This window comes from Protopterus annectens, chromosome 6.part0 (assembly GCF_019279795.1).
Source record: "Protopterus annectens isolate FY-2018-M chromosome 6.part0, PAN1.0, whole genome shotgun sequence".
Lineage (NCBI taxonomy): Eukaryota > Metazoa > Chordata > Ceratodontiformes > Protopteridae > Protopterus > Protopterus annectens.
Window position 1 is genome coordinate 1,578,783,907 of NC_056737.1, and position 13,853 is coordinate 1,578,797,759.

General features: G+C 38.3%; 1 protein-coding gene across 3 annotated transcripts in view; it reads right to left on the reverse strand.

Moving 5' to 3' along the window:
* The window catches only part of LOC122804860 (UDP-glucuronosyltransferase 1A1-like), a 288,492-nt gene that overhangs the window by 194,565 nt on the left and 80,074 nt on the right, over nucleotides 1-13,853 (reverse strand). Inside the window, exon 1 of one of the 3 annotated variants that reach the window (XM_044075023.1) lies at nucleotides 6,803-7,687. The exons of the other annotated variants lie outside the window; for them this stretch is intronic. Within the exon in view, the coding sequence (XP_043930958.1) occupies nucleotides 6,803-7,672 (870 nt within the window). The 5' untranslated portion in view covers nucleotides 7,673-7,687. Of the gene's footprint in view, nucleotides 1-6,802; nucleotides 7,688-13,853 lie in introns of those variants that run through there. 3 annotated transcript variants of the gene reach the window in all.

Consider the following 13,853-nt stretch of genomic DNA (forward strand, 5'->3'; position numbering starts at 1 on the left):
TAAATAAAAGATGTATTGTAGGTATATTAAAACAGCTGAAAATCAACTTTCCAGCCAACTTTTCTACATTTTTTACATGAAAGTATGAAACTTTTGGTCTTGTTAGCAGTTTTCCAGATAGGATACAATAAAACATTATACGCACTAGTATACAAGAGCTACCTGCTAACCTAGAATGTTGTAACAAATCCACTTAATTTCTCTTCTCTGTCTACTATAAAAAACACTAGTCTCACATTTCTGACCTTTGCTATCCATAAGGAAAAGTACTTAAAGAATCTATCACTGCACTGGATGTATGTTACATGCAGTAACATAGTACTGCAATTTGCTTCATAGGGAAATCCAGAGGTTCAAAGTACATAGCAAGTAATATATCAGAGTCTACTTAGATTATAACCACTTGAGTTTGGAAGCAGTTAATTTTAACAGTGTTCAGGAGTGAAGCCTAGAGTCATTTTGCGTATTGGTTACTTTATGATCAAGGTACATAGGAGTGAATGTCTAACAAGTATTAGCACCAAATGAAGCTAAATATATTTTAAAGTACAGACCTGTTAGCACACTGAGGTTAAATGCAGCTGATTCACAGAAGTCTCTAATTTGTGAGACATGAGAGGGTAAACAACTAGAGACTGAATGTGTGAGACATTTGTAATCAATATTTCTAGTTAATGCTTCTGTATGTGATGACATGAACACTTAAAGGATCTTTGAAATGGTGGTAGCAAGCAAATTATTTTACTTATTGTTCACAGTAAACAGATTTGCACCAGTGACTGTTTTACTTTATGTTAACTTTACTTTTGTTTTTAGATTGGAGTAAAATAATTTAACTACTATGAATTAACAGCCAATGTTCTCCTACAGTATCATTTGTGAAGTAGCTTTGATATTTAATTATTCCAAGCTCTTTTCCCAGGTTTCCATTAAACAACCTTCACTAATGAGTACAGTAAGAGTGGTATTCTTAGTCATGGACTACACAAGTGTAAGTAGAGCCAGCGAGTGCAGCAATGTTATATAGAATGCAAACACAGCTCAAACAGCTCAAGTACAACGGCACTGGTTTTAATATGTTTATAGCCTTCAAAAAACTGTCCAGTCAAAGTATGCAGTGCAAATAACTGCACAAATGAGAGAAAAGTATGCAAGAAAAGTCCTGCATAAACACATAATAGGTGCATGCACATGAAAGTCTGCTGTAGATTTGTAAGTTTGTTAACTGAGCAGAAAAGCATGGCCTTATGCTGAATAATGCATGTTAGTGACTAGTTGCTTACGGCAATTAAGAAATGTGTCCATTTGGACAGTAATGCAGTTTGTAGAGCTGTTTGCTGAAAAGCATCATTTACATAAGCACTTCATAAAGTAACCTAAATATGTTGAAAAATGATATGTGGTGGCATTTTGTACATCACTTTTATGTTTATGGGAAGATTATTGGAAACCCAAAGTAACAGCGCAAATATTACAAGAGTGTAAGGGTGAACATATTCAGAACATTTTCTGTTGTAAAGGAAAATGCAAAAAGTGCATCTGCATTACTAGTAGGAAAGAAAAATGCTATAAGTACTATTATTAAGTGCTATTCATTCATCAATGTGAACCAATACAACTCTGACTTTTTTACTATATGCCTCAGTAAGCTTTGTAATGTTTGTCAGTGTCCTTGACACCTGGCAGTAGAGATTCACAGGACCATTGTGAACCATCATGACTGAATCTAATGAGACAAATATCACTGTGCACTTTGTAAGCAACAGACTCACCACCCACACCACACAACATACACCAATCAACTTATACTTGAAATATAATTTTAAGGTACTGCACTGTACAACACACTGCTGTGCTCTGTTCAGACACACACACACACACACACACACACACACACACACACACACACACACACACACACACACACACACACACACACACACACACACCACTGTTATTATTCAAAGCTGGACAAAGTCAAATAGGAGTATTAGTTACAGTTCAGTAGGGCAGGGTGTACTGAGAGTGTTCAAGTTAGTGCAGGGTATTCTCACAGCTAGTATTGTCACTTTACTACTCCTAGGATCAATATGTTACAGCAACAGAGGACAAGATACACTAAAACTGTAGAAAAGCGCTGGGAATGGCAACGATAAAGGATGGTGTGCAAAAAGGATAATCCATTCCCAGCGCTTTTCTACAGTTTTAGTGAGCGTTTTTGTCTGTTAACAGAGGACAAGATACAACTGGGATAACCTTACTCTTGAGGAGAACAACATCCTCAAGCAGACATATAAGACCTACAGTAAGTGTTTGGAAAAGGAGTTCCTAGACAGGCAGGGCTTGCTATAGTATGGAACCAAATGCTGGCAAACATAAGTGTCATAGGAGGGTGGAATGTATATTGGCACAGTGTAACAAGCAAGTTAATGACTTGGTGTTTTGTGGTAGGAATAAAGCACCACAGAATGTCATTGCTTATAATGCCACTGGTAGGGTTCCAGCTATTGGGCAAAGCCTAACCCTCAGTCAGGAGTATTTGATATCCCTTTGTGGTGATGACAATGTCACAGTTACTATTCAATGTGGCATGGATATTGGCAGTTTGGTATGCTCACATGCACGTCCACAGCTGGTTGAGTAGGTCAGTATTGTCGAGTGATGGCTTGGACATTGTGGCAGTTAACCTATTTGTAGACAGATTCCATTGCTACATACTTGTTTCAGCACCTCCCCACCAGGTACTTCAGGGTTACTAATGGTCTGTGATAAACTCCAAAACGGCACATGATACTTATGTACTTTTTCCTATTACCTGTAGTGTGCAATGGATAGAGTTATACATATGCATGTATATTGTAGCATACATCTGTAAAGTGTTTGCCATTTGTTCACAGGAATGTCAGCAACTGCACCATCAATGGTAAACTATGGTGCAGGGCAGCAGGTGGATGTTGACAGCTGTATGGCATTCAATGATGATGCCATTACTCTTATTTTCAGGACACAGCCTGAGGATAGTGGCATACAGTAACAAAGTGTACTGGCAGGGGCTCCATCCCCACAGCAGACTGACAACTACAATGCAGCCAGTGCTGGGTTACTGGTACTATGCCACGGGCAGATGCATTTACCAAATGGAGGTTGAATTCCCATGAAGCACCATTTCTCTCTAAGATTAAAATTTTGAATATCTGGATGAAGACAGGACAATGTTGAAGGCTGGAATATCTACCATACAACATGTTGAAAGGGATACCAGTCAAATTCAATGATCATTATTGAATCCTGAGTCCAAACAGCAAATATGTTGAGACATTGTCCAGATATAGGTTACTGCTACTGACAGGCAGGTAGAGATGATGAGGATGTTATTAGGTATTCTCCAATATAAGAGAATGGTGGAGACCAGGGACAATGCAAGATTATCCTCTTGCATAGTAAGGTTGCTCACACAGGATCCATATCAGCCTCGGTTGCCCCACTTGAAAGGATTTATTAGACAGACATAGCTGACACAGCTAATCAAGGCAGAGGTTGAGTCCACATGTGTGTGTAGAACATGTTGGATATACAGCTCAGTTGGCTCAGCAAATCCATGATCCATGGATATGGAAACTTCCTCAAATCAGTATGTTGTGCATCATCAGACTTCCATTTCACATTTGCCTGGGGTATAAAAATATCTATGCAAATACTTCCAACTTAAACCATAAAATCCTAAAATCTTCTAGACTTTGTTGCATATTTGTGAGCCATACATATATTCCCCCATTGTTTTTGTGACTTGCCTATCCATTTCTTTTCCCAATCCTTAATAAACCTCATCTGATTGATTCCTATATTTATAATGCAATATTTTATATGCCCTACTAATTGTCCCTTTTTAACAGCAGCTTCTTTTCTAGATCCTATTAAAATCTCTAGCACTGCTGGTTTAGGATCCCCTTTTTCTTTCTCTTTGCCTATACTCTGATACCAATCTTTGATAAGGAATGCAATTTCAAGCCTGCAGTCCAATGAATTCCTGGCCTCTTCCCATTCTATTACCTTTCCTAGTTTTCTGCTTTGTTTTGGCAGGAAAAATCAGGGCCAGTTGTGTTACTAACGGCAGCAGCAGCTTCTCCGGGGATGAGCATAGCAATATGACACAGCAGGAAAGCAAGCCTTCCTTGTTCCTTCTCCCTGGACCAACAAGGGTGGCTCTCCCTTTCCCACTGAAGGGACCCCAACAGCCACAGAACTGGCTAGCTCTTGGTCCATAGTGACTGTAGGTGCTATACCAGAGTGATTCGGGGAAAACGATGAGGGGTCTAAAGGCACAACAAATGGCCACAGCAGAGTCACCCACCTGCAGCTGAGGCAAATTGATAGCGTGCTGTGGTGCAAAGACTACTTGCTTAACTTTTTTCTTTTCCTTTGTGCGTCTGTAAAAAGGAACGACTATGAGATTGGTAGTTTCTTCCATGGTCAAGCTGAAAATGGTGCATCTGTCCCTGGGATGACAAGCGACAAATGCCAGTAAAAACTACAAGTCTTAAAAGTAAATTTTTTCACACAAAAACACAGTAAAAAGCACTTTAAAACACTTTGCCAGTCCCAAAAAGCAAAATAAATACACTTTTTCTACAAAAATGGTTTTCAGTTATGTTATACAGTTTTTAAACAGACAGAAAAAAGGGCTCGCCTCATTCAGAGTACAACACAATCTCACAGCAATAAGTTAAAACACATAACTTCTAACTTTAAAATAACTGCCCTGAAGAGGAAAGTGATAAAATTTAAACAATATTTAGAAAATGGAAGGTTTCTCCAAAGAGAACGTATCTGTCCAGCAAAGGAAAAGCACCAAGTCAACCATCGATCTTCGTCAGTCTTAGAGGAGCATACTCTTTGGTGGCACTGGCTTGGTGCCCAAACTTGTCTTTTTAGTCAGTTAGAGCTGCCCAACAGTTTCTTCCATGGAAGGTGCCCTGAAGCTTTGGAAGTTGGCCAGCTGTTATATCCTTGATAGTAAGGTCTAATATTGTTTTTATTTAATAAAATTGGATATGGCCTTTTTGAGCTTCTGGGGTCGCTGTTCATAGGTTCATAGGTAGGTACTAGGCTATCGGCCCTGGGTCCTATATAAGCCTAGCCAATATGGTTCCCTGGCTTTCTCCACCCAACCTGTTCTGAACCTTCAATGTTCTAACAGGAACCCATATATATATATATATATATATATATATATATATATATATATGTCCGTATATATTATGTATGTGTGTATATTATTTATATATATATATATATATATATATATATATATATATATATATATATGTATATATATATATATAGGGTTAAGGGTCAAAACAGAGAACACTCATATTAGAAAATGCTATTTTGACTTGTAAATAAGAATGAGCACTCATATGAGTGAATGCTCTTTTGCATGGAGTTTTTGCCAGCAGCCTATTGTATGAGATTGTGTTGCAGCGGGGTAACTGAATTTGCCTTTAGCCCACTGCTGTGCAGTTTCGGAGTTGGTACTGTCCAAAAGAAGTACCAACAAAATGTCCAAGAAGTATCCCTTATTCTTTCATGTATAAGTACCTCTAGGTCAACACCAGAAAAAAAGAGTGTTTACAAATTGTAATAGAGGTGTAAACTGGCCAGGCTCTTCAGGTAAACAGTTAACTTTTCTCTGGGTCACAAAGAGTGTTCTGGCATGGACATGAAATACAAGCTCGATGTCTGAGATAGTGCTAATGATAATTATTTGATGCAGAGTGCCTTTGTAATTCTTTTCATGCTCAGCACCTTAGTGCATAGTGGAAGCGTGAAAAGAATGTCCTCACTGTCTCACATACTGACAGCAGCCATGATTCTTATCCCTTCCTTCAACTGTGTGCACAAAGTGTGAACACTACCTCACCTGCTTTGATACACTTTACAATGGTATTTGTTGCTCCACTGCACAGTTTGTGCATACAGGTAGTAGGTCTGTGTGTTTCAGCCAATGCATATGGATTCTGTATCTTCAGAAACACTGTTAAAATCTATCTGTAAATGAAAATATGTATTTTGGTTCTTTCACCTCTTCTCTCCCCTCATTCATATTGTCATTTCTTCCTCTGTTCCTTTTAGTTCATTGCCATTGCACAGCCTATATCACATATCCCCTGCCATTTTATCCAAATCCTTTATCTCCCTATATCCTGCACTCCAGTATTCCTCTACTCCTGTCACAGATCTTTAGTCATATTCCTTCAAAATTAGTGTAACCATAACAGCCTATCTGCAACAACTGGTATGTTATATTTACTTGTTATTTAGTATTATGTGGTTCATTGGTTACTAGTATTTATCTGTACTAATTTCCCAGAGGCAGAATTCATAGCAGAATGTCACAAGATGAAGTCACCACCTGCTTTTAAGAGTTCTGATATGTTTAAATGACAGTCCCACATAATTCACTCCTTTGTTTTAACTCTTATGCCGTAAGTGCATGTATTTACACAGTACACTAAACTTCTTAGCTCTATGCTGGCTACTGTCTTAATGCACATACATTTCATTCTCAGTCACAGAAAAATGTAATCATGCGATGTCCTTTGATTTTCTATTACTCTTACAATAGACTGTACCTTCTGGATAGCAAAAAAAAATGTAACGTCTTCCATACAATAATACTATAAAGTTAAGGCTTAGTACTATGAAATTTGGACAAATAATATTATAGTCAAAATCATGTTATCAAGCCAAACTAAAATAAATCAAAGTAAAACAAAAAAGAATAATTAAATCAAATGCATACCAGTGGTAGATGATTGCTCTTTTTGCAATTAATGCCACCAATTAAAACAATATTTGGCATTAAAGGTCTTGGATGTTCCATAACAAAATCATATCTCAATAGCCATATGGATGCATAGCTCACCATCTCTTGCAGGGAAATATCTTTTTGCAGCACTTTCTTAGCTAGATCCCCAAATGATGGATATATAGCTTTGCAAAACAATGGCTCTATTAATGCATTAAGAAAGTTTATCACTTGCTGGAAGAAAGTCATATGATCAGAGAAACCCAGTAACAACCTGGGGACATAAGATGGGGGGCTGGGGCATTGCGTGGCTTCATATTCCAATCCACAGGGGATAGTTTTCATGAAATGGATGAGAGGAACAGATAAATAGTGTGCAAGGATGGAACCACACGGGGTGAAGGGGTCATTTAAAAGGATATCAAAATTCTCCTTTTTCAAGGATTCCATCAGTTTTTCATTTAACAGAAGACTTTCACAAGTGGTATAAAGTAGGTTTGTGACATCCCTGACATGCATAATAACATCAATAAACTTTTGCAGAAATGGGGATTTCTTGAGAATGTCTTCTGTCATGCCATTAAAATGTCCCATTAAATCTTCTTTACTGTAAGGCACTGGAAAATGTTGTAGTTTATAACTGCTGGAAGCTTCAATCAGTAGACTGGCCTGTGGTACAAGTACGACTACATCATGGCCCCTCTGTGCCATTTCCTCCACTACAATCCGCATGCTCAGCCAGTGACTCCCATCCATTGGCACCACTAGCAACTTCTTGCCATCAGAAGGACAGAGCACCAGCAAGTAAACTATGAGATGCAGGCCTGTTCGGGATGAATTGGAAGGCAGCCGTATGGAGCTCATATTGTCATAACACTGTTTGACTTCAGTATTTCACGGACTGCAACAAGCCAGAACATTTGTGCAGCACCAGTTAATTATTTCCAGAAGAGATACTTATCACTGCAGAGCATGGGGAGGGGCTAGGCTTGGCAAGCAATAAAACAACATGTCATTAAAACTTTACCTTTGTGCTAATTCAAAGGTCTAACTGTAGAAAGATTATATCTGGAAAGTTGATGAAAATGTTGAATGTGTTTACTATCCAGGAAGACAGAGTTTCTTTTTTCAAATAAAAGGTTGCTAATATTGCTGTATGTGTTACACAAATTATCTCACAGTTTCTGGGAATATAGATGAGATTCTGTTCCTTTAGAGTTTTTTTTGTCTCATTTTTAATGAAAACAGAACATGATATCTTTCAGACTATATTTCATTATATGTTTGTTTGTTTGTGTCTTTCGGCTTTTCCCAGTTAAGGGTCACCAAAGCGGAACTCTGGTCCGCTAATGATTGGCAGTAGATTTATACATGCTGGCTTGCTGGGCCTAATGTACAACCTTCAACGAAGGAATGCCCATTCATGCATGTCGCCACACAGAAGACGCTCTAACTGAGAATTGAACGGGCAACGTCTAACTGTGAGGCGACAACGCTACCGCAGCACCACACTTCTGAAATAGTTTGACAGCCTCCCAAATGCAGTAGATGTCAGCAAAAGCTTATGTTCTCCTCCTTTATTCCCAAAAATGTATTTGTCCTCTATGACTTTTTCACTTACATTTGCTTTCCCCGAAGTCCATTTTCAGCTGTAACACATTCTGAGTATATATATGATAAGGTTAGTTACAAATGAAACTAGACTTCAAACACAACTGTTGGTTTGGGATGAACCTAAAGTATTAATAACATTAACTAAATAAATAAAATACAATAAAACGACTCATACAATGGGGAATAAAAACAAATCAGGATACATATAATGATGCAATTATCCAAACAATGTGACACTGTTTATAAAACCACAAAACTTGCTAAACTAATTTGTACTGGATCTAAAGTAGTGAGAGAAGACTGAAGGGAATGCAAGTAGAAGATGCTGTGAAAGAAATATGTAAATAAGGCCAATGAATAAAAAAACATACAGCACAATGTTTTATCCCAGGGTCATTGTCAATGCCATAACAGCTACAGCTATATGACCTAGAAGTTGTTAGGAGGCTGGAATGTGTTAATGTATTGACTTAAAAGTTTGTTTCCAAATCTGAAAAATGTTGCAGAAGCTCAGATAAAGGCATAGAAAGCACCATTGTGACACTGCAGCTAAAGCTGTCTTCATTTGAGATAGATTCTACTTTTAACTAGTCTTCCAGTGACATAGGTTGATTCTACTTTTAACTACCTATCTGCACAAACTCCTTTACTTACACCACTGCCGACACTTTACCAATACGTTAAAACGTACATCCTCAAAATATACCCTAAGTGCTCAAGACACTGATTTACACTTCTGTTCAGATCAAACATCATTTTTTTGTGAAAGAGATGCTTTGTTACTCTTTTAATTTCCAAAAAGAACTTGTCATTTTGTTTTATGATTTAACTTGAAGGTTGGTGACCTCCGACTTAGATGTAATAGAATGTGCTGCAGGTGGGTGGGGGTTCCTTCCTACATAGGGTTGCATGTGGAGGGGAATAAAGCTCTCTTCACAAAAAACAAAAAAGGCATAAAGTTCCATTTGGTCAGTTGGATCTATCTAAATGGTCACTGAGGACCTGGTACTCAGATAGGTTTGGTTTCTGAGGAACTGGTCCTCAGATGTTTGATTACTGAGAATCTGGTGCTCAGGTATGTTTGGCTACTGAGGACCTGGTACTCAGGTATGTTTGGTTACCGAGGACCTGGTATTCAGGTAGGTTTGGTTACTGAGGACCTGGTACTTGGGTATGTTTGGTTACTGAGGACCTCATACTAGTACTCATAGTACTTTTGTATGTTTGGTTATTGAGAACTGGTACTTAGATATGTTTCCTATATCTATGAAAGACCTTCACCACTCTATCTTGAGATAACTCATTTCTAATCTGCTGTACCAAAACATTCCATTTTTTCTCTCACATATCTTATATTTTCAGTGATGCTGCATTACATCACTTCAGAAACACAGGTACAAAATTTACACGGGCAACTGCATCTTACATTAGAAACTGTCATGATCATGTGAGGTTTTATATCATTTGTACAATAATAGTGAAGTCTTAATTCTGATTATTTGAGATCTCACATAATGAGCGTACTATAGCATACTGAAAACATACTATTTTATTTCATAATTGCTATTATACAATGACAAACCCCAAAGCAGACCCTAAATGAATACAACCCACCAAAAAAGAACGTCATATCAGAATGATTAACTCAAAGCTTGACAGCATTACAAAATTTTTTTCAATGGATTATTCTCAAGATTAATCAGTAATAACCACCATAACTGCCATTCTTCCAAGACCACAGTAACGGGAGGGAAACTTAAAGAAAGTAACAAATAAGAGGGCAGCTATAGGCTTCTTTCCAGTTCTCCCTGAAAAAAATACAAAGCAGGGCACTACTGCACTTTTACATATAACAATAGGTAACAGTAGGTTTACTTTGTTTACAATATGGTTCAATCTGAGCTCAGATCACAAAAGCTCATCAAAGAAACATTGTACTTAATGAGATCATGTACACACAGAATTAAAACATAAGTACTTATCTTCACAACAATATGAGGAAATGAGTCATATAAAACTAAGCATTTTTTGCAGCTGTATCCCGTCTTACTTATTATGCTTACTCTGATGTCACTACAGTTCAGAAAAAGAGTGATAGTGATTAGTAATGTAAAAACTGTATCAGTGTTTAGCCAGTTTATCATTAACAGTTATGAGACTGGACCACTTATGTAACATTTACATATGAACACTAAAATCTTGTACATCTGTTGAGAAAAATGTTTTTTTCTTGGTACTTTTCTCCAGTGCCTGCCAGCTATACAACCTCCCCCATGGGTCTCTGTCCATTCATTCTTCCACACTAGAGAACTACCCTGTTGAGCCATCCAGGGGGTCATCATAAAGACAAACCCACATCCATGAGGTCTCTAGTGCTCCTGTCACTATCATGGCAATGAGGGCATTTAGGTTCATAGGTTCATACTAGGCTATCTGCCCTAGGGCATTTATAAGCTTAGCCAGAATGTGTTTGGCTTTCGCCACCCATTTTAAATTTATTTTGCCATGCCCTTTTTCGAGGTTAGTATACTGTGCCTCTGTCTAACAGTGACACAGAAGTGATACCCGGGGTAAACCTACGATCTCCCATCCACTCATCAAGATTCCTCTTGAAGAGAGTCAATGAGGGACTCTGCCTAACCTGGACTGGGATTTTATTCCAGAGTGAAGGGAGACTCTGGGTTATGAATCTGTCCCTCCAGCATGTCCTATTTATTTCAGTGCTGAGGTTCAAGTCTCTCGAGCGCGTAGCTCGATGGGATTTGGATTTTCTGAGGTGCAGCATATCCATTAATTCCGGGTTGGACATGGCTTTATACGTCAGGCACAGATCGCCTCTGAACAGGCGGTATGCCACTGAGTAGAGCTGGAGTTTCTTTAACCGGGCAGCATATGACATCTGTTTGAGCCTTTTGATCCTCTTGGTGAGGTACTTTTGGGGTCTTTCCAGTTGCTGCAGGTGTCTGGTAAGGTACATCCCAAAAGGGGCATTGTACTCAATTATGGGCCTGATGAGGGATGAGTAAAGAGGCACGATGACCTCCCCTGATCTAGATGTGAATCCCTTCATGATTATATGGCCTAATCCCACTCTTTGGGCAGGGAATGTAATTAGCTAATGTATACTAGAGCATTTGTAACCCTAGCCAAGCATCCTATATCTCTAACAAGTCCTGGTACCCTTGAAAGTGTAAGCAGTGGTTTGGGAGGTGAAACATTTACACACAATTACAAACAGGGGCCTGGGAGATAAATCATTTACAGGCTGCCTGTGTCCTTTAGATAAGTGCCAAATCAGGGATGAATTTCTTGTTCCCCATTCAATTGTCCAAGTTATGCTTGAATTGGGTTAGGGAGGAACACTGCTTCACATGGATGGGGAGCCTGTTCCAGAGAAGGAGTAATCGCTGGAATACATACCTGTCTCTCCAGCAAGTGCTATTTATATTAAATGCAAGGTTTGAGTCTTTAGAATGGGTAATTCTGGTGTTGTTTGGTTTGTGTATATGCAGGAGGTCCATCTGGGTGGAGTTCGAAAATGCCTTATATGTCAGGCATAGATCTCTCCTCAAGAGCCTGTAGGAGATAGAATACAGGGATAGGGCTTTCTGGCAGTCTGCATAGGATGTGTTACTTATGCCCTATATTCTTTTAGTGAGGAACCTCTATGGACATTCAAACCGTTGGATATGCCTGGTTAGGTAAATACCAACGAGGGCATTGTATTCAATGATAGGTCTGATGAATGCTGAATATAGTGGATCAATGACCTTCATGGGCCTAGATGCCATAACTTTTTTTATAAATTGCACAGCATAGAATGATTTCCTCACTACTGTAGACATGTGATTATCAAAGGCTAGATTACATGTATCCACAAATCCCTGATTACTGGATCAACTCTTCAGAGTGTGTTGTCAATTTGATCGTTACTAAAGGTGGATGACTTCCAAAAGGATACTATTATGCATTTCTTGGCATTTAGATTTAGTACATGTCTCTGAGACAAGTTATTCATCTGTGTCAGTACTTCCTAAGAACATTACTGTTGGTGGGGGATTCTATGACCACTCCAAATTTGGAATCATTTGCAGATTTGGTCAGCCTGCAGCCCTTAACATTGGCCTTGACTTCAAGTAAATACCAAAAAGGAGGGATTCCACTTGTGACTGTATTCTTTGTAGAGGTGGGCTTCCCAGTTCTAACTTCCTGTGTCCTATCTGTGTGACAGCTGGATATACTGTGGGTGGCATAAATATTTATACATAACCTCTTAAATTTATCAACAATGCCCGAGTGGATTATTGTATCAAATGCCTTGGCCAGGTCAAGGTAGGCACTGTGAACCATTTTGACCTCATCAATTGCTTTGGTGATCTTCTCCTAGAAATCCACCAGGCTGAGTAGACATGAATTGCCCTTGATATGCAGACTTGGACAAGAAAATGTTGTGAAGCAGTGTTGTAGGTCATTAATACTGGATTCCATTTCACTTCTTCATTCATGTAATAAAGGATAGCAGCCAAATTACCCTTGCTTTTCATCTGTAAATATAAATAGTCATAAATATTTACCTAAAGGATCAAGGACAAAGTCAAAAGTAACCCAGGACAAAGACCTCGGATAACTAGTGTTTAAATATTAATGCTGCTGACTAAGACTGATGAAAGAAAAACATGAACTTGAATTAACAAGCATTTTGAAGCAAAAGAAACTGCAATAGTTATGACTGATTTTTTGACTGTAATCCACAGTCTTTTCTCAGAATAAAATGACCTGTTTTATGACAGACTGAGCAAACATTTGAGCTAAATATCAAAACAGATTCATAGGCAAGTATGAGGTTAGCTGCCCTTACAGGATATTTTTAGCCTAGCCAATTTCCCTTCAGGAAGGGATTAACAGCTGATACTGCAATGCAATTATCTGTGGTGCTGGATCATTTCAAAATTTAAAAACAGCTGATTTGGAAGTGGTATTGTAGGTTCTGCAAAACTTATAGTAGTTCTGTAGTACAGAAATTCAAGGTAAATACAGACTATTTTTGCTGGAATACATACAGTTGAGACTGCTTTATTGTAGTAATGGCCAACAGTAATGTTTTTGCAGTTTGTAGCATTAGAATAAGTTACTAGCTCCAGCAGAACAATGGAAGTGCTCTCTCTTTTTTTTTTTTTTGCTGCAGTATTCTTTTACTTTTTGACCATTAGTTATACCTATTTTCTTGGTTATATATAACATCAGACCTTATTAATTGAAACAGGAAAAAGTAATATTAATTATTCATTGCTTGCATGAGATCTATTTTGTGTACCATTTCTATGTTTGAGATCATATTTTTTTGATAATTAAAATAATATACTGGCCTGATGGTGCAGAGGGAGGGCTCCCATCTGAGCAATCAGCAACGCAGGCTCACTTATCATCCCAG